The 22,190-nt window shown below is 33.8% G+C and overlaps 1 protein-coding gene across 4 annotated transcripts in view; it reads right to left on the bottom strand.

The window, feature by feature from the left end:
• Positions 1 to 22,190, bottom strand: part of Fur2 (furin-like protease 2) — a 1,328,139-nt gene that overhangs the window by 845,298 nt on the left and 460,651 nt on the right. For all 4 annotated transcript variants that reach the window (XM_074181937.1, XM_074181935.1, XM_074181936.1 and 1 more), the window contains one exon: positions 21,373 to 21,651. In XM_074181937.1, the coding sequence (XP_074038038.1) occupies positions 21,373 to 21,537 (165 nt within the window). In that variant the 5' untranslated portion in view covers positions 21,538 to 21,651. The remainder of the gene's footprint in view (positions 1 to 21,372; positions 21,652 to 22,190) is intronic.

Raw genomic sequence — 22,190 nt, 5'->3', positions numbered from 1 at the left:
CCAAATATTTCATTTACGGACGAACCAAATTTTTCACGAGATGCTATTGTGAACTTTCACAGTTATCATTTTTGTGCGGACGAAAATTCCCACGTTATTAGAGGAAGTAATTTTCTTCAAAAATTTTCGGTCAACGTTTGGATAGGAATGATTGGTGACTACCTAATTGATCCATTTTTTCTACCAGCAAGATTGACAGGTGAATCCTACACGAACTTCCTGCAAGATCATTTACCCATTTTGTAAGAAGAGGTACCAGTACTTGTGAGAGGCATCATGTGATTAATGCACGACGGGGCTCCAGCTCATTTTAGTGTTCCTGCACGTCAGCATCTCGACATAATCTACGTTAATCGCTGGATTAGATGTGCAGGACCTTATAATTGGCCAACTCTCAGTCCTGATATGAATCCTCTAGATTCCTATTTATGGGGTCATCTGAAGGATCTTGCTTATAAAGCTCCTGTACTAGATATGGATGACTTGAGGAATCGAATGATTGACTAATTGACAATCGCAATGTTATAAGGAATAACCCAGGTATTTTTGAATATGCCAGATAATCAATGACAAATCGATTGGTTGAAATTGTCTATCATTTACTTTTTATTTAATGTTTTTAGAAGTGAAATTTTTTTTAAAAACGAAGCTTTATATGAAAAAACACCAGTGACAAAAAAGGTACAGTTTTAGTTGCTCAATCTGAAGAAATGAAAAACTACAAAAAAGTCGGTGGCGTTATTTTTGTTCTCAATATTGTCGGCTGTGATGCCTACTGAGATGCCACTGGACCTAATAATTACAATCTAGTTGGAGCTTAATAACTTATTACTTCAAATAACCGTGACAAATTTCAACCAAATCGGTGCAAGGATATCCATGATATTTTGTAAATACCCCCTGTATCTCAGAAATGGAGCAACTCCGGAAAATATGTTCATAGAACCTTTTTTCCTTGACCTAACGAATAACCCTCTAAAATTCTGTACCGTACTTAGGAAACACCCTGTGTAAAAAAACAAGAAATAATATATGTATTGTAATAAATATATGGCTTATTTTGCGAATTTGATGAATGTCCGTTTTATTTTAAATGCCAAATACTATTAACAATATTTGCCTTTGGAATAACAATTGTTATAATTGTAGATTATGAATGAAATCGCCGGGAGAGCTTTTATTGCAACATGTTATCATGAGCCTGTTTTATCGTTTCATAAATCATATAACAAACAGACCCATTCCGTTTGACGGAATTAAAACATAACTCGATAGCAACTCAACAGACGAGTTTAATTTTCTTCACGCTTTAGAATTAATAATTTTCATCTTCAGTCCATTGATAACATCTCATAATCTCCATTTGAAATTTTCGAATTAGTCATCGTCCCTTTTCATTAGTAATTCAAATAATGCTTCCGTTGAATTGCCACGCTTGAATTCAATAAACATGAATCACGTTAATCGAAGCAACATTAATCTCAGGGGCAGGAAAGGGATAAATTTTCAATCATTGATTTTCGTTCTATAACAAATCGGTTTGATCGACTGGCTCAACTGGTTTCGAGATGAAATGTAGTAGCGAATCGTGATCAATCCACGTAAAAAGAGAAATGTCATCCCTGTGACTTATGGCTACTACACAGCGTATATTGATAATGACCTCGCTCATAAACTAAACGCGTGAAAATTTACAGTTTAATTCTGAATTTTTTGTGGAGCTGTTTAATGTGCTTCCGGAAAAATGTTGATCTAACTATTATTTCGTTCACTAATGTCCCGGTTGATAAGAATCGTTGAAAACTGAATAAAACTATACAAAGAAGCGATATTGAATCGTTTCTTACATCCACTTTTTTCTAGTTCAAAGTGGATATTCAGGAACAGCAATTCGGAATAACAATGATATTTTTTATTTGTTCATTAAAGAAGAAAGTAATACAAATAATGAAAATTAATTGGTGCTCTGGGGCGACTTCATTAATTCCAGTGGCGCATTTGCTTTTTCAGCTGCAGGAAAACTCGGAAAAACCTGCAGCACCACATCATCTGAAGATCTTGATCTGGGATTTAAAAAATTAAATGAGCATCCCAGCATCCTATATAGAGATATCAATGCAGTTAAATCAAATCCGTTACTTCTGATGTATGGGAAATGAGATGTCGAAACTCGATACCAAACACGTTTCATGGAAAAATCTGCAAATAGACTAGTATAACTAGCCTAGACTACCAGGCCAGCAGGATATTTTATGAATCTGCCTGAACCAAATTCTTGAATAGTAGAACAATTCAGTAAATGTTACACCTCGTACATTCGGCAGCACCAATATCAAATAATCAGCAAGAATCTCTTCGACAAGCCATTATGACTGCAAGAGAGATTATTCGAGAAGATGATCCATAGATAAGATTCCAGAGTTTGCGTTGCTTACTATCTGTACGAACTTCCTGAGAATGTTTTTCCAAATGGATTTAATATTCAGTGATTCAAATCCAATGAATCACTACTTTCGCACATGCACCCCTCTTAGAGTGCCTCGATAATTTTTCTGTAGTGCTTGTGTTTTGTTTTAGAAATATATCCCAAAAATAAATTATTATAATTATTATATAATGATGAGCTTATATAGAATGGTTTCTGCCACCCCTCCCTAACCGAGGATTCCATATGACAGTTGAGATTTTACTATGGCAAAAAATAAGGTTTTTTAATTTTTCAATACACACCTCAATTCATTTTTTTCCTACTCAATATGCTAGTCCCATTCAAAATGTATATCAATGATAATTCCTAAATATTTCGATTCAGTTTTTTCTGTTATTACTGTTGTGTTGTCAGCTATCAAAACTCCAAGATTTGGCAAGTATGATGTTAATGTAAGGGGTAGGTAATTAGTTTTTTTACTATTCAGTGTAAGCTTATTAAATTTAAAATAATCAATAATATGTTTCATATTTGATTCCACCCCTCATTTCAGAACTACTCAATTTTCTTCTCCATACAGTATGGCCATATCATCTGTAAAGCTGATGAGTTTACTCGAAGTTTGAGTTGCTAACAGTTTATTCACATATATAATGGAAAAAGTGACCACTGTACCATGTGGTACACCAGATATAATTGTTATTGGACAACTCCTAATTCTTTCAATTGCAACAGGTATCCAATCAGTATCTCATAAGCTGGCCTCTTACAACCGTTTGTGGCAAAGGCTTTAGATAGCTCTGAGAAGATGCACAACATAGGTATTTTTGTCCAGTGTCTTATAGATATCTGAGGTTGACTTTAAAATTGACTTTGATATTGAATCTTCTGTGCTATATATATATATATATATATATATATATATATGATGTGTTGTTCTTCCGGGTGTTCATCCGTTGGGTACTATTCGATAGTCGACGTTTCGCCATCATCTAAGATGGCATTATCAAGACGAGTTACTGCTTCGCTTCGAGAGGTGTTACACCTCTCGAAGCGAATATATATATATATATATATATATATATATATATATATATATATATATTCAGTTCCGAATCCAAACTGTCGATGAAAAAAAAATTAAAGTTTTTTGAAAAATCATATATCTGCTGTTTTACGACTTTTTATAAAATATGGAGAACACTGATAACAGAGATCGGTCGGTAGTTTGCGACTTTGCTTTTGCTTTTTTGTTTATATTATGATAATATCCAATTCCAGACAATTTGATCTAATGAATCATTGCCTTGATCGAATGGAAAAATGTTCAACTGAAATTTCTATAAGGATCCTCCATAATGAGAGGGAAAAAATCCATGAGAGCATTCCAAACAAATTCTAAATATTGAAGTGGGTAAAACTGGGAAATCGCTTTTCCTAAAAGAGATTTCAAAACATCCATTAGGGATAAAAACAATCCACTTCCCATTCTTCATCGATTTCAGGTCTATTAGGAAATGGAAATATTGGATTGGGGCGATATAAGTCACAAGGTATTCTTCACATTCAGGGAACTTTCAGCTGTTCATTAAAATCCTAGAGATCCTTAATCCATATCGCGTAGGATGTTGGACAGGTTCGGACTAGTAGAAAATGAATTGCATCATTGACAAAACTTGGTATCGGTAACCGGTATAAACTGAATTGGAACAATTTTGAAGACATCTACACTTTTTATTGGTATATATCATCAACCACACATCCAAGTTATTTCCGTGTAATTAATTAATGTTGATATATTTGAAAGCCATTATTTCGAATGGATTTTCTCTTCCAGTCCAGCCCAATGTGCATATTTGTGAAGATTTGTGAATATTTCCTCAATCTTCTCGGAAAACTGATAAAAAACTATTTACTTCAACTCAAAAAAAAGTAATATCCTGACTACGACTTGATGTAACTTTAGAACTTGATTTTTTATTCTTCAGTTTTTATCATTCTTCAGAATTTGTCAAGTCGTTGACAGCTTTCTCATTATCAAATGACGAGTGTTATAACAAAGGTGGCTTTTATCAGTTATGATAATATAATCACATAGAAACGAATCCGATGACGGATGCATGTTCTATGTAGTCCAAAAATCTGTTTCTGATAATACAATCATGAGTGTCAACATTTTGATGAATCTGTCATTAATATCCACGATACCATATCAAAACATACCAGAATAAACAAAAAATTGGCCAAATTCCCGTAAGATTGATATAGGTACGGGGTGTTTCAATTGATAAAATTGGGACAGAATTATTTTCGAGTGTTGATCAATTCAATATTTGATGAAAAAAATGGAATTGGATTTTTCAATGGTTTATACAACGCAATAAATTGTCGAAGTGAACATTTTAGTTACCCTTCATTACACTTCGGCACATTCTCCAATGAATCAGCTTTGTTTATGGCATAATTCAAAAACCCCTTTATTTCCGAAACTTGCATTCTATATGACACTGATATTTATGAGCTGAAACAGGTGATTGTTTCCATCGGAAAAATAGCCGTCATCTGATTACGACGACATTATAGCAAACATTTTAAAAAATCTCCCAGATACCATATTAGAACTCTTAACCAACATTATCAATGTATCATTTCAATCAGTAACGTTTCCTGATTTCCTGAAGGTATTATTGGTAATATATTACGCGCCAACTAAAATGAGTTTCTGATGCGCATTCAAAACCAAATTGTACCCGCCCCAGAAGATAACTATTGGTCACACTAAATATGAATTTTTACTGGACGAAGTCTTTTAACACAGAACGTTTTTTTTCTGGTTGATTTGGCCGTTACTTGATGAAGATCCATAGTAATTTCAAAAATTACACCTCAGATTTGATCTCCATAAACTTTATTTGAAAAATATATCACAACATGTTTCACTAGCACAGTAGCTTTATCAAGTGATTTGAATACCTTGATGAAGCTACTGTGCTAGCGAAACATGTGATATATTTTTCAAATGAAGTTTGTGGAGATCAAATCGTAATGTGTAGTTTTTGAAATAACGAAGAACGATTTTACGTTTCTGCGCTGACTCATCTCAATTGGCATATTTCCTTAATTCCCACATTAGAAACACATTAGAAAACTAGTCAAGATAAGGATAACTATTTCTGTTGAAACACAAAATCGTTAATAAAGAACAGTTTGGCTTTCAAAGTGGCACTGATGATGCAAATTTTTCACTCATGGAAAAAATTTATACCGGAATGGATAGTGGCGACGTTGCTGCTGCATCATTTTGTGATTTTTAGAAGGCTTTCGACTGTATGGATCACGAAATACTGCGGTGGAAGCTTTCTTACTACGGCTTTGGAGAAGTGATACGGAACTGGTTCAGCTCATATTTGTCAGGTCGTAGCCAGATGGTGAAAACAAACCATCGTTCAGAAATTGGGAAAATACGTAAAGTTGTGCTTCAAAATTCAATGTTGGGGCCAACATTATTCCTCATCTACATCAAGAAAATTCACCCTGTTTGCAGACGATAACTACCATTTTTTGCAATCGGACAATGTAAATGAAATAACTGAAATCATATCCAAGTAAGGAGTTGGTGTGATTCAAATAATCTTTTTCAAAATATTTCGATGAACCAATATAGTAACTTTCAGATATGAAATTGACAATATACTCATTGGGAATGACATCACAGAACAAAACTGGCTTAAAATTTTGAAAGTACATATCGATAGTGAACTAAAATTTGAAGACTATATTTATGCCTTGTGTAACAAAGTGTTCTCTGGTTGTTATGCAGTCAGAGTAGTCGCAAATTACTCGATTCAACAGCAGCTAAAACTGTTTATTTTTCTCTGGTGGAATCTCACCTAGAATATGGAATTTCATTTTAGGGCGTATGTAGTAGCAAATACCAGCCGTAAGTTATATGTGCGAATCAAAACGTATAGACTCATGTAGATTACTCTTCACTACTCATGGAATTCTAACAGTGATTTCTATCTTTATTATGGAAACAGTGTGTTACATTGAATCCTGTGTGATAAGGCAATCCAACAACATTGAGTTGCCAATACCAATGACATCAGTCATAAAGGATTCCATTGTCTATAATGGTGGTAAAAGGTTTAACTATTTGCCAAAGAATGTAACAGAAATAAAATCTTAACAATGCTTCAGGAAGGCTGTGAAAGATTTTGTACGTGATAGACCATACTATAATATACGAGAATTTCATAATGATATTTTGATAAAAAATATATTCATTTATTATTTTCCAGTATCCTGCACGACTTTTATGTGTTATGTATACAAACTGACTTGATGTATTAAGTGAAAATTGTTAATTTAAATTTTAATGTAAAACTTCGTCTACAAGATTACTCTTATGACAACTAAGTATATTCTCTCTTTATTTTTCAGATTGCGGAAGCTGAAATACGTAAAAACTGCAAAGAATATTGACTATTCCACCATTTTTTCAATGAGAGTACTTTGAACTTGTAATGGGTTTACGACACATCAATTTGTGGTCAGCTTCCTGAAGTAGTTGTTCGAGAGTTTCAATCACAATAACAGTCACCACTCATGTTGAAAGTATTTGATACTAAAAGAAATAACAAATAGTGGAAATATTTTTTTAAAGTTGCATCTTGTTATGAATTTCAATTAATACTATCATTCGGAATATTCTCCACGAATAAATCTCATTCGAAAATATTTCTATAAACAGAGTTACTTAAATCAATAAAGAATCTACTGGAGTGCATTAAAGGGCAAACTGAAGGATTTAATATATTTTTTAGATCATGGAAGGATATATACCCAAAAGTAGTGAGAAATATTCAGTCTTTCCGAAAAACTTCTTTAAAAGAGAGAAATGGCTTTTACTTGTGAGAATAATATAGAATTATTAATTTAATATTGTTTATCTGTTTGTAGTGGTTAAACCCAACTACTCGACTGATTTCAGAAATGCATCAACCTAGAGAAAGTTATATTAATATTCATCATCGCGAGAATCATGATTTGTATTTTGTTTTCGAGAAAACTTTTCGAAACATTTGTCGATCTCTCTGGTCGAAGTTATTATTGTATCAAAAAAAAGAAAAATGCTGGACAAATGTTTGTCTTTCTCATACCTAACTAAGAATTCACGTATTCACACATACGTGAGTTCCTTGAGTTATCAATCAATCATCATTCTATTTTCAAGTTCACTACCCTGCCGTTCCGAGAAACAACATAAAAAAGCTTTTTTCGTGTATTCGGCTGTCGACCGTATAGGTCACTCCGTCTCAGCGATGAGAAAATGTATCTAAAGTACCTTAAAACCTAATGTCTTTTATCCCTAGAGACGACGCTAGAGATTGACTTAAAGCCTAAAGATATACGTGAACCAATGTTTACGAAAATATCCGAAAATAATCTTGAGATTTTCTTCTGGGAGTACGAGTTTATGCACTGGAATTCTTGTTTATTTACAACGTTTGATAAGAAAGAACGTTTGGTTTTGCCGAAGGGAAAAAGCTCGAGGCACATGCCAAAGCTTCGAGATTCATCGGATATTTTAGTATTAGGAATGATACAGCAGGCAGGTTTTTCGTGCGGATTTCCTTTTCCGGGGTTGTTCTTTTCCTGATAATCAGCAGCGAAGCATAACATGACTGGAATATCTTCATCGTTTAATATCGTTTGGTGAATGGGGCTGTGAATTCTTACGCAATTGAGAAATTCAAGCAATCCTTGAAAATTAAATACCTGAACGAAATTCAAATATTCCTCTTGATGATGAAGAAAATAAAGAAAAATCAGGTTACCAGAAAAAAATAATAACAATAATAAGTGGTTATCACATTCAGAGCTTTGGAATGAAAAGACTCGCCGTTGAAAACATATAAAAATCCATGATCAATGTGAGGCAGGAGATTTTCTGTTGTTGGGTAATTCTGGTTATGGCATTACTCCTTGGTTCATTATATGTTGTATAGTTATCCGCAATATATTGAAGTGATGGTATTTCAGCTGATGATAGAGGGAAAATTATTCAAGATGAAATACCATGAACAGATAAATTGATGAATATAGCCGTTACTACGTGGTAGCTTATCATAATGATGAAAAGAGAATTGAAACTTTCTATGTTCTTTACCATTTTTATTTATAACTAACGTTACTGCAGTTTTGTCCTATAAGGATATTTCCAAACTTATACATTAAACATACATACATACATTAATGTATAAGTTTGAAAATGTCCTTATAGAACGAAACTGCAATAACGTTCGTTACTGAAAAAGTGGCAAAAAACATAGAAAGTTTCTATTCTCTCTTTTCACCATGAAAAGATGTGATTTGGACATCTCTGCAGAGTATTTTTAAAAAAGTGGTACTCAGAGAAGAAAATGAATAAAACATCAATTGACACTTCTCAAATAACGAGAGCCTCAATTATAGAAAAATTCGAAATCGGATCCCCGACAACTGATTGAAACTTAGATAGGCTCAGTTTTCTTTCGAAACTGCTACATATATGCGTTACGGGCATTTTGATAAGTCCGGGTATTATTAATAATGGCCGGTCTGTATTCAAAATGCCCGACTCAATTGGGCAATGTGATTAAAACAGCATTTATCACTTTTCCCGGCCATTATGAATAATGCCCACCCTATCTTGGGCAAAGTAATAAAATAGGTGAACTGTAGTTTTTTTATTCATTAAATGAAAAAAAAAACTTACAAAATTTTCATGAAAAGTTAACAAAAAATAAACTATTCAACATAGTAGTTGAAAAATAAATAGTTGAGAATGTAATAATATCAGTGGTTACCTACTTTTATTTTGATAAAAATATTACTCAAGAAAAATAGTTAAAAATTAGTAAACTGAAAAAAATCAACAGAAACATCTAATAATTCAAGACTGTGCAAGAAAGTTATTAAATTTAGAATTATTTATTCTTGTACGATGAGTTTTTGTGACATTTGGAATGTTTGATTTCCTGCATTTACAATGTTTTGAATTGCAGTCACCACTACAGTTACAATGCTGGAAGCCTTGTCCATCAATATGAGAGACTCTTCAAACACATTCTCGAAGAGTAATATCAACTTTTGGAACATCGTCAATCGAAATGAACGTTTATTTACACACAGTAAACTCATTTCTGATGTACAGTTGGTTTAAAAAACTGTGTTTACTTCCAAGTTTGTAAAGTTTTTCTTTTCCGACAGATAAAATAATAGGAATTATATTACGACTATCCGTCTTGGCTCGATCGAAATCTGGTATCCTTACTTGAACGCTTCGGCATATTTCTGCAATAGGAAATTTTGCATTTGAACCCGCCAACATTTTTTTGGCTTGCTTATCAAGTGATTCTTTAGCTGCGTTGCAAGCCTTCCGAATTTCGTTTGATTTTGCGATGAGTAAAGATGCAGCCTTTTCATTATCAGAATTTTCCTTTTCATTGTTCATATTGATAAAATGCTGTTGATCGGCTGCTCACGGGTTTTCATTTATTATGTCCACACTCACAGTGGGTTGTTCCAGTTCAGAAAGCTGTTGATCGTCTGGCCGAGGGTTTTCATTTATTATGTCCACAGTGGGTTGCTGATTTTCTGGTTGAATATCGTCAGATTGTTGTTCCAGTTTGGAACGGGGTTCAAGTTCAATCGTAACAGAAATGAAACCAGTAACAGCGGCTAACTTTTCATCTATGTTATCGCTGTCCACAAATACGTTTTGACCTTCACTGGAATCACTATCTTTCAATATTGCCTCAAGGTCATCTTTACTTACTATCTCCGTTATCCCGTCAAATGATAGCAAGACTGATTTTAAACCTACTTTGGGTTAGCAGCCAAACATATGACTTATTACATGGACCACGGGCCATCGGGCATTATTGATAATGGCCGGTCAAATTGATAAATTAATGACTTTGCCCATCGCTTTTGGGCATTATTGATAATGGCCGGTCCTTATTAATAATGCCCAGTTAATCACGTTGCCCGTAACATATGCACCGTTCGAACGACCGGATAATTTTGTATGCTACTATTTGTGTTTTCACTCCTCTGCAGACCATTGGTCAACAAACCCGGAAAATAGTTGTCGAACGGTGATATATTGATTTTTCCAAATGCGATTGGATTGATACGTTAGCAGATGTTTCAATTATGAAACGGTCAAGAAAAGCACCCACACGTTTTTTCCGAAGTCAACAAAGCCGTCCAGTTACTAAGAAATCTACTAGGTTTCGTCCACAACGTGTTGTTGCTGAGGATCCTGATTTCCTCAGATGTCACCTTCAGTCATAGAACTTAGTGTATGGTGATTTGACGTTAGTTCCGAATGAACATTTAATGTTAATATGGTCAGTAGAATGTAGAGAAATTTCATAGATTTATTCAAAATCTGTAATATGATGAATCAACACTTTATTGTTAGACTCAACAGTTCACAATGCAATAGCTCCTTCAGACCTATTCCCTGCGAACTGAATTCTACCTACTTCCTTCAAATTCAAATTTTGTATGTCAAATGCGAACTTCTCAATAAGTACCTCAAAGTTTTTTTTTTACACATGAAACAGATGTTCAATTATTTCATTGCAGATATGAACATCAGCAATAACACAGGTCTGCGGTGAAAAAATTGTAGGATATTTATCTAGTAATTTTAACAATATTTTGTGTGCAGATTACGGAAAAAATAGTAAAAAAATTCAATCACCTATAGATAAGTCACAAAATTCACCTGAAATTTTCTTATTGAATGAGTTTTTAGATTCGGTATGGGTTCGATGTTTCTGTATTATATAGCCTATATAAGCGGTGAATTGAGTCTGAATTATGGAGATTTTATGATGAACAAATTACTATATAATGTGAGTGTATATCTAAGATAAAATACGGTTTTAATCTATTTATTTCAATAAAAAAACGAATCTGAACTGGAAAAATTCAGTTCCTACTGGAACAAGGCATGTATGCATCAGTCTGTCCCTAAACCTGCTGTCTGCTGGGCGCCGGGCGTGACCTTAGTTGCAGGCAGTGACTCGATCAGTGTGGAGCCAGCCACTGTGGTGTACACATCAAACAGTTTTGTGCTACCATTTTGAGAAGAAATGGCTACTAGAGGATGTGTTAACTCTCCTAACAGTTTCTGTAATATTTGTGGGTCTTATACCATCAAGAAGCAACAAAAGAATATTTCTAATTTTGTTCAGAAGGTGCATTTTGCATACTTTGGTATTAAATTAGGAGACCAACATAAATCTTGGGCTCTCCATAAAGTGTGTTCTGTGTGTGTTGAAGAACTTAGACAATGGTTTTAAGGTAAGAAAAAATAATTTCGTTTTGGAGTACCCATGGTTTGGAGAGAGCCTAAAAATCACAGAGATAACTGTTATTTTTGTTCTTGTTGAGTGCAAGGTTTCAATTTAAAAACAGGAAGGATATTTCATACCCCACCAAAATACGTTCAGCTGTTCGCCTTGTTCCTCATGAACCTAACTAGCCTATTCTTTCACCTCCGGATACCTTGGACAACATTTTAGACGATTTAGACGCAAAAACACATAATAGCAGTAGCGACAGTGATGACGGCTACGATCCAGATACCAATGACCCTGACTCAACAGAAGTTTTAGGGTCTAGACTTGAAGAAAGACATATGTTAGCCTCCGGTGTTTCATTTTCATGGTACCGATTTAGAGAAAGGTGACCTAGTTTTCTGCAATAATGCATCCGGCGTCATGGAAATGTTCAACATAACGTATGAACCAGAGAAATTGAGGCTTTTCATCAACTCATCAAAAAGAAGTTTGAAAGCTATACTTCTTCACAATGGGAACCAATATGCTTCTGTGTCTGTTGGACACTCAGTCCATTTGAAAGAATGCTACGAAAAATTTTGAATTTGTTTTTAATACGGTCAGCTACTCTGATCATAAGTGAATCATTTGCGGAGACTTGAAGGTAATTTCAATCTTACTAGGTCAACAAAAAGGTGACACAACGTTTCCATGTTTCCTATGTGAATGGGATAGTCGTGACAGAAAACACTATGTCAAGCAGGTGTGGCCAATAAGGAAGGGTCATATTTCTGGAGACAAAAATTGTTGAAAAACAAAGTTTAGTGATTTACTTCCATCACTCCATATTAAATTGGGGCTAATGAAACAGTTTGTGAAAGCATTAGACAAAGGAGATTGTTTCAAGTATCTTTCTTGGTCTATGCGATGCCAAACTAAAAGAAGGAGTCTTCGTTGGGCCTGACATAAGAAAACTTTCAAAAGATGGAAGTTTTGTCACTAAAATGGAAATGAAAGAAAAAATGCCTGGAATTCATATAAACTAGTTATAACAGGCTTTCTTGGAAACAAAAAAGACACAAACTACAAAATTTTGGTTGCTGAATTGACACAAAACTATGTTGGGCTGCAACATGAGTGTCAAAGTCACTCACATCTGGACTACTTTCCCGAAAATCTAGGGGCTGTAAGTGAGTAACAAAGAGAACGGTTTCATCAAGACATAAAAGAAATGAAACGCAGATACCAAGGTCGGTGGAATGCTAACATGATGGCAGACTACTGTTGGATGTTGAAAAGGGAAAATTCACAAGAACACAGCCGAAAAAGTACCGAAAGAAGCTCTGACGGAAAAAGAAAAAGTTTTTACAAAGACATATAATCACTTTGCAAACACTTGTGTGTCACTATTATGCTTAGTTTAGCTATGTAGCATTGTTTTTTTTGCTTTTACTTCATGTTGAAATAAAACTAAATCCACAATTCCTCGTTTTTTTGTACTTTTCCAATTATTTTTTTGGTTTTTTGTAGGCAAACCTTACGTGATAGATAAAAACAAATGTCATTTTGGAAATCAAAACAATTTTCAAAATTTGTTTTGCAGATCTGTGTAATCTACAACATTCCATAATTATTCACTGTTCTTTACATGAATTAATTACTATATCCACTTGAATCCAAACAGTCACAAAACAGTCTACTAATTATTCCAAATAACTTCATTGCAACGGCGATTGTAGAATGCAACAAAATTTAATAACCAGTAATCATAGTAATTCGAGTGCATATGAATTTGAGCATATGTTGTGAACGGCATAGAGTCAATGTTGAAACTGATACTCAATTTGCATTGCCGAATAACCAAATCACATATTATTTGCTGAATAATGATTTACCAGTTTCGAAAGCAGGTGCATTCACTGTATGGATTAAATTTTAGAACCTATAGCTTTCCTATAAACAATAAACACAAACAAAAAAATACAGCATCAAAATACCGATTTCCTAATGATGTAATATGTATCATAATTAGTACAGAGAGTAGAGGGATAACCTTTTTATAAAACTGATGCTGCATATCTACCAAATGGATATAGCCTGAACATTTTGACAATCAAAATTATTCTATTATTTTTAATAGTATGAAATGAAATTTGTCATCAGATATATTCAAGAAACACTTCATTGTGTTTAACAAAAACGAAACACCTGTTTCGCTATACAATAGCTTCTTCAGGCGTGTCTATACAAGCTTATGTATAGCTGAAAACATGTCGCATTTTTGTTAAACTGTTTAATGAAAATCTCACAATGAAGTTATTATTATTAATATCAATATTAAGTGTATCTTATCAATTCAAGAGTAGGAGGTTGATTTAATTCATGCACAAGTTTATATGATATGGGAAAATGAATGACCCTTTTTGATATGAAAAACTACGAGTTAATTAGGGAATAGCCCAGACGTAATTAATAACTTTATGCACGAAAGCTGTATAAGAACTTTTGGCGAAGTACCCCACAGTTCGGAGGTTGTTTTCACTTTTCCAAGTTTCGGATTCATGCCTACAATCGACGCGACGCGACGGCATGAAACTGAAGCTTATTTTATAGAGCAGGAATATAAAATCATATATTTGAGTGGTATCATAAAACCCCCCCAAAAATTTAGCATGGCTTTGCGACCTATATAACATACCATTTATTTAAATCGCTATTTTTTATTTTCACAGATCTGGGATTCTTCTGAGCAGTCTGAAGCAGTACTTCAAATGTCCATTATCAGAATGGAGATACCCATTAAAGATCCATATTGTTTATTATAAAAAAACTAATCAATACAATTTATTATATGATTATCACTATACACGACACACATGTCGCTGTACAATAGCTTCCTCAAACGTAATATTTACCCTTGAGGAAGCTATTCCATAGCAAAACACATGCCTCGGTTTTTGTAGAACTATACAATAGCTTCCTCAAGAGTAATATTTACGCTTGAGAAAGCTGTTGCACAGCGAAACACGTGTCGCTGTTTTTATAAAACCCATTATAGTGAAAATCATACAATAAGCTGTATCAATTAGTTTTAATATGGATTCTCATCAAGTATCAGCCAGTTCTATTCAATCATATTTTTTATTTTTATTATTGAGTCTTCGTCTTTTATTCAGTCATAGAATTATTTTTCATAGTGATTAACGGATAGTTAAAAAGGAGGCAATGACAGATACCTATATGTATTTTTGGGAAAGAAAGTTTTTGGCTTTCTACTACTCCATCTTGATACAAAAAAAGGATGAGGGAATCTTCCAAAGGAAGGAAGGAAGTAATCAATTTGAAAATACGTAACTGTATACATGGATGTGTAGATCATGCAAAGAAGTAACTTTCAGATACAAACTGAAGGAAAGTCCTCCTGAAACAGCTACTTTCATATAAACATTGAATTACACAAAAAAAAATCTTTCGTAACAAATACTTCTATATGAACACTGAATTATACAGAAGATACTTTTCTCTACTCAGTTTGTATTTCAAACATTCGTTGTGTAATAAAAATCAGATATCATTCACATGAGTTCTATTTTGAATTAATGGCAACAAATTGCACTTACATGGAACACTGTCATCCTCACTGGTATTTATCGTATACATGATCTACACATCCATGTATAAAGTTACTTATTTTCAAATCGATTACTTCCTTCCTTTCTTTAGAAGATTCCCTCATCCTTTTTTGTATCAAGATGGAGTAGCAGAAAGCCAAAAACTTTCTTTCCCAAAAATTAATCACTCCTAAAAATATAACCCCTTCAATTCAGATATACGTACTTTTAGTAACTTCATACTTAGAATCAGTGGGCTCTCTCTGTGTATATACTTGAAAGGATAGATGCAAAAGCTGATAGCATTGCCCAAACTTTGAAACGATACCGATTCTATGTGCGAAAGAAATATTTCTTAGAGATTCTTTCCGTGCCTGGCATCGCCTACATTTAAATAATGAATCAAAATCGGATTATGTGGAGTCATATTCTGAATTTGTTGATTTTAAATCATCATACAGTCGTCAAGATTTTTTACATCAATTCGTTTTTGTTTCTATCAGGTAGAAGCATATAAACAATAAATACATAAAAACAAAATTGAATCAACAAAAATCAAGAAAATAAAACGAATTGGAAAAAGCGAGGACATTAAAAAAATTGAAAAATCGACAAAATGAACGGAACTGGATTGGATTAAATATTCAGAGGTATTATTAAACGCAGGGAGAAGATCATCTTTGATGTGTCAGTTGCAATGTTTGAGTTTAATTGATCAATACAGAAATGTGTGACAAAAGATTGTTCCAAATGAATAATATATTACTTTTTTCTTCAGTTATTGACGATGTCACACTTTATTTTTCAAATTAAAATATCATAAACGTGTCCAATACATGAAACCTGTTTGAAAAAATCATGAATGTAGTAATTTTATATGATACGAAAACTGGAGAAGTAAAAGTAGAACACCGCATTTTTCTTTAAATATCCTTAGAAGCGAATTGGGTTCACAGATTACGAGTACGTTATTGAGAGGATGGACGATCGGATTCAAGCGAATGTGATGAATACGGATCTCAGCAAGGATTTCGATAGAATCAATATTACCTTGCAGATTGAAAGAGTGGTTGGGGATGGCGTAGATCAACTACTTCGTCTGACATAGATACCCAGTAGATATTTTTTTTGTATACACAAAGAAAACGTCCGATTTTCGTCTGGAGGGTATCATAATAATATTTCTATAATACGTTCATTTTGGGTCAATGTCTCAAATTTTGGCGATATATAAACGTTGACTGACCGGAATCGAAGTAAAGACTTGGAGAGTACGTACAAATTATGATATGAGATTTTGAGTATGGTAAACAGCGTTATACTAACATCACAAAAATGTGCTTACGATGCAATAGTTTTACTGAATATTTGAAGCAAAAACTATTGAACATACAACATCACAAAATGAACATCTCACAGATGACAGTAGTAATCGCATAGTATTTGTAGTGTTTTATGTGAAATCTAAATAATAGGCCTTTCTTGTGGTTTAAAGGCGTCGACTACGAGGTCATTGGCCTTCTACTATTTGTTGTTTATTTTCTATTTTCTTGTTTTGATTTTTAAGTATTGCCCTGTAGCTTTCATAAATTTTATAATTTCATCCAGATTTTCACTATGATCTTTCAGGCATTACTTCAGAGAATTTGGTATTTCCAATCGTTATCTACCTCCATCATATTCGACACAGTTTATTCAGCAAGATGTAAGCCTCCGCCTACATTGTTGGCATATTGGTTGTCTTCCTCCTGAGAGCATGAATATGTTTGTTAAATTGGTATGACGTATTCTCAAGTGTGTGATCACAGTTTGTTCTCTTCTTATCTGTGGATTAGAATGCCTCCAGCGTGTAATTTTCGATTTCACCTCTTTCAATTGTATCTGTTCCCTCCCATTCAATTTGCGATAAACCATAATTTTTTGTTCTAAAGAATTTTTCACGTCTTGCGGTCGAATAAAAATATTACAAACATCATGTTTTTCGGTAGCACGTTTGGCTGCATGATTTGCTAGTTCATTACCAAAGATTCCGTGGTGACTAGGAGTCTATGTAAATTCTATGTGTTTTTCATTTCTATTGATCCAATGTATGGAGGCCAATATGCTTTGTACTAGTGAATCAGCATTAAATGAATTTTTAGTGCGTTTAGTGGGCTCAAGGAGTCCGTACAAAAGAGAAATTTCATTTCATTGTGGAATTGACAAAAGTAAGTTGCTTGTAGAATAGCGTATAATAAATAATTAATCTTATTTGTATTTCTGAAATGATAGTCTTTCATAACTCCAAGAGGTCTTGAAATAACGATATTCTTAATTAGTATCAACTTTTACTTACATGTTTTTCATTGACTGAAATGATCTTGAACACATAATTTATTATTCGTTCCAAAAATAATTGATCTTTTCCCATTTCTGAAATGTGAACTTGAAATAAGGTTATTACGTGTTTGTTTCATAATAGAAATACATTTTTTTATTGTTTACGTATTTTCATTAGATTAAAGAAAATTATTCGATATAATATATTTATGAAGTTCAATGTTCTACCATATATTTCAATCGCGAAAAAAATATATATGAAATCCAATAATACCGAAAGTCAGGAAGGTGATGATATTGTGAGCATAATTTATAAATGATTTCTTGGTTTTCTCAATACGAACGTAATTCTTTCGAACTATATCAATGTATTTATTACTCATACTCATAGAAAACCATCATACGACCTATATTTTGCAAATAGAATAATTACTGGCTATGATCTATATCACATGAAGACATAAAGTTGTGGATGTCAATGGATACCATCAAATGAACCACATAGGTGCATCATTAATGGCTATAATTTTATGATTCACATCAAACTCTATCAAACAATCAAAAATATTCAGGACTGTGAGAACTTAAAAAATGTTGCTTTCATTGAAATATGTAGCAACACGGTAGCATTTTTTTCACATGGAAAAAATTGATGTTCTATTTGTAATCTATTTATAGGAAATAACAATTAAAAACCAAGACTTTTCAGAAAGACAAGAATTCGGCCGAATCTATTTTTTAAATTTTCTATCGTATGAACCTTGCATACTACTGAAGAATTAAAAGTATTCAGAATGAAATCATCAAATAGTCCATAAAGCAGATATTGTAATCAGCTTTCAATAAATAAGGACAAGAGAAAATTTATGATATATCGATGATGAACAGTATCCAAGGTAATGAGGACTAGCATAGCAAAATCGTAAATCGTGAGAGAAAATCGGTGATATCAGACAAAAGTTGTCCAATTTAGAGATTATTTAATTGACGGCGTATTTACTAATTGAAAGATTATGGTGATACATTAATGAAGTTGTCGCCAAAAAAGGTAATTCATGCCGGGTGATTTTTTTCTGTCCCATACAAAAAACTAAAACTGGTTATGTTATCTCGGATACGAAACGGTGAAATGAAAATCTGTGAACGACACGTTATACATATTGAAAAATGGTGATGAGAAAGTTGTGTTGTTTTTTGTTATTTCTTCAAATGACGTTATAAAAAAACAAAACGGAATTCTGGCCATTTTTTTTCTAATTTAACAGATTGCCTCACGGATTGCAATACTGTTTCTCCTTATTTTTGACACAGAATATAACGATCATTCAAGACGGGAAAATTATGAATACCATCACCCGGTACTTGATGAAAATTGAAAGCACTATCCATGATAATAATTATAGAATGTCCACAATAAACTTTATTCAAAGACGTGTTTTTCTTCATGGTAGTTTCATCAGTTACCGGCGTTACAAGACTGCGAACTGCCTTATATTGAGGAAATATTAAGAGCAGATAGTTGTTGGTTCACAGATGGATCAAAAACAACTTCCGGCTCTGGTGCAGGTGTTTTCAGTCGCAGACCAAGGACAGAGATATCAGGCAATGAGGTTGCTGACACCCTTGCAAAGAAGGGTGCTGCAAGCAGCTTCATCGGACCAGGGCCTGTCATTGGCATCGCTTAAGGTTCGCCAAACAGAGAATGAACACCTGGATGGCAAGAAGATTCATGGACTTCTGGTAGAATCTTCCGGAATTGGCTCACTCTAAGGCGTTTATTCATCCTTCGAAGCTTGATACCAAAAATTTGTTGGACTACAGTAGGGATGAACTACCATGCCTAACAGGCCTTCTTACAGGTCACCGTCATTTGAATCATCATATGCAGAGACGCGGACTGTCGGAAGACAGTGTGTGTCGCCTCTGTTTGGAAAATGATGAATCAGCACAGAACATACTTTGTGCTGGGGTCCGAATCAGGTTTTTAGAGTTCGATAGAGCCGTACTCTTACCATCTGACCTGAAAGACTCACCATAGAAACTAATCGGCTTCGTCAAGAAACTGGGTTCATACGGTCGAGTGTGAATAGGTGTGAGCCACAATAAACCCCTGCGGGTTGCGATGGAGGGTCGAATAGACTCACTCACATTAAACCTAACCTAACCTACGAGACTGGTCAATTTTTAATACATTATGTAGAAATATAAAAATAAACCACGATATATTTGTCAATCCGTTTCAAAAACCCAGCGAAAATCTCCTCATTAACATAATCGTTAAAATATTTAGTGATGGTTGCAATGATTGTTTGAAACATTTTTTATAAGTAAACTGTTAATACTTGTTGGATCTTTCTCTCTTTCAGTGCATAGTTGCACACCAATTGAATGAATACATTTTTTACTGATTGACTCGACGGTTTCCTGATGAAGATACATAGTACTTGTGATGCACTGTTTCGAACCTTTGGTGTAGTAGGTAATGAATATTACTGGAGTTTTATTCGAGGTGTTGAAATAACGGTTTGGTGTTTGGAAAAAACTTCAGTAATATTCAAGATCCATAGTAATTTCACAAACTTCACCAAGAACACGATTCGATCCTCACAAATATGTTACTAATTCTTCTGTCTAACTCTTATACACCCCACGTATTCACCAGAAAGAAGTACATACAGGTACATACTCAATTATAATTGCCTAGAGCATAAATTACTTCCGTATAGTCTATCTCGTCTTGTGTTTGTAGATCTTTTGCTGGAAAAATCCTTACTTGTTTACTTTGTGGTAAATGTTCAGGAGGTAGCAAAAACGTATGTGATTTTCTGGAACTTCAACTAGCGTTTCCTAATACGAGTATGACTTTTAACGGGTGATGATCAACTGTATTGCCAAACTAACTGACTATTATGAGAAAACAAGTATAGCTGAGGCACCACTCAATCTGATAATGACACTGATGATCTTCAAATATGACTCAACCTGTGATGGATGCACCAAACTCTTACGAAAGTTCGAAATAGATGAACACTTCAATTTAGCAGACCACTTTTATAATATTCATGCAGTCATTTTTCACTGTGGTTCTGGCGTTGAATTTGGTCATTATTACGCCTAGGTCAAAGACCAAGACTGGTTTAAGTTTGACGATAGTCGTATCAATAAGTGTTTTGGCGATGCCTTGAATTTATTGGAGCCTCTGGAGACACCCTACATTCTATTCTATGAAAGAGAGGACATTGGCAGATCAAGACCTTCAGATGATGTGGTGCTGCCGGTTTTTCCGAGTTTTCCTGCAGCTGAAAAAGCAAATGCGCCACTGAAATCAATGAAGTCGCCCCGAAGCGCCAATTGATTTTTGTTGTTTCATAATTTCATGATTTGTATTACTTTTTTCTTCAATGAATTTTTTATATCAATGATAATGTGTCTATAAAGACTAGAATAACATCGGTTTATAAGGAAATAAGTTCACTAATGGTAATCTATTTCAATCCAGTTGGTCATTCAGTAAAATGTTTGAATTTTTAATTTTCAATGTTTTCAAGTGATTTATCTCTAAACCTTCATTTTCTATATGCAAAATTTCGAAATATCCAATGAAGATATAATTTTTTTCTTGAAGATGATTTGAATATGTTGAAGAGAATAAACACACATATGAAAAACTCACCTGTCCACGATTGAGGTACCCATGTTTCTCCGCTATATACTGAGCAGCTTCATCACCAGCAGGAATGTGGACTGCAAACTCATTCGAATAAACTCGTTGTGTACTAGATTTTCCACTCACCGCACTCGCGAAAAGAAACAAGAAAAATAACTGAAGACAGACCATATTGAAAATTTAGTTCGTGAAGATCAGCTCCAGAAAAATCGTTGAATTGTTGGTTTTGGTAGTAGTAGTAGATGCAAAGCACAGCATAGGTATGTTGGAAAACTGGAAAATTATCTGAAAAAAAGCAGCTGATCAGAATTATGCACCATTGAGTACAATATACTGAATATAATAACAAATGCACACTTTTATCATTGATACAAAAAAGAAATTTCACCCATCCAAAATTCATTTAAACTATTTCATTAGAATCACTTTTTCGATAAGAAGTTGATTTATCGGTTGCTTCATATTGAAACTAGACCGTCACTTATTCTGCTGGGTTAGTTTCATCTTACTAAATTTCGCGGTTCAACCCGGACTTCAGACCATCAGATAATATACATCTATTTCATTTTTCAATCACTCATTCATTCTAAAATAAATATTACTGGAGTTTTTTTCTCCAATACCAAACTGTTATTTTGACACCTCGACACGTGTTTCGATCACCAACTGATCACCTCCAAGAGGGATTTCAAACTAATCATACTCACAGAGCTAACCTTATTTATACCCTAAATATCTGTTCTAGGTACCAGCGTTTTGAGTGTCTTGAAATAACTTTACAATTTGCCTTATCTATTTGTCTTAAATTAATTTTACAATGTGTC

The sequence above is a fragment of the Leptinotarsa decemlineata genome, unplaced genomic scaffold (genome assembly GCF_025532065.1).
Source record: "Leptinotarsa decemlineata unplaced genomic scaffold, Ldec_3_MD MMD2_tig00026328_RagTag_RagTag, whole genome shotgun sequence".
NCBI lineage: Eukaryota > Metazoa > Arthropoda > Insecta > Coleoptera > Chrysomelidae > Leptinotarsa > Leptinotarsa decemlineata.
The sequence above is the reverse complement of the archived record's forward strand: the minus strand, read 5'-3'. Positions and strand labels throughout refer to the sequence as shown.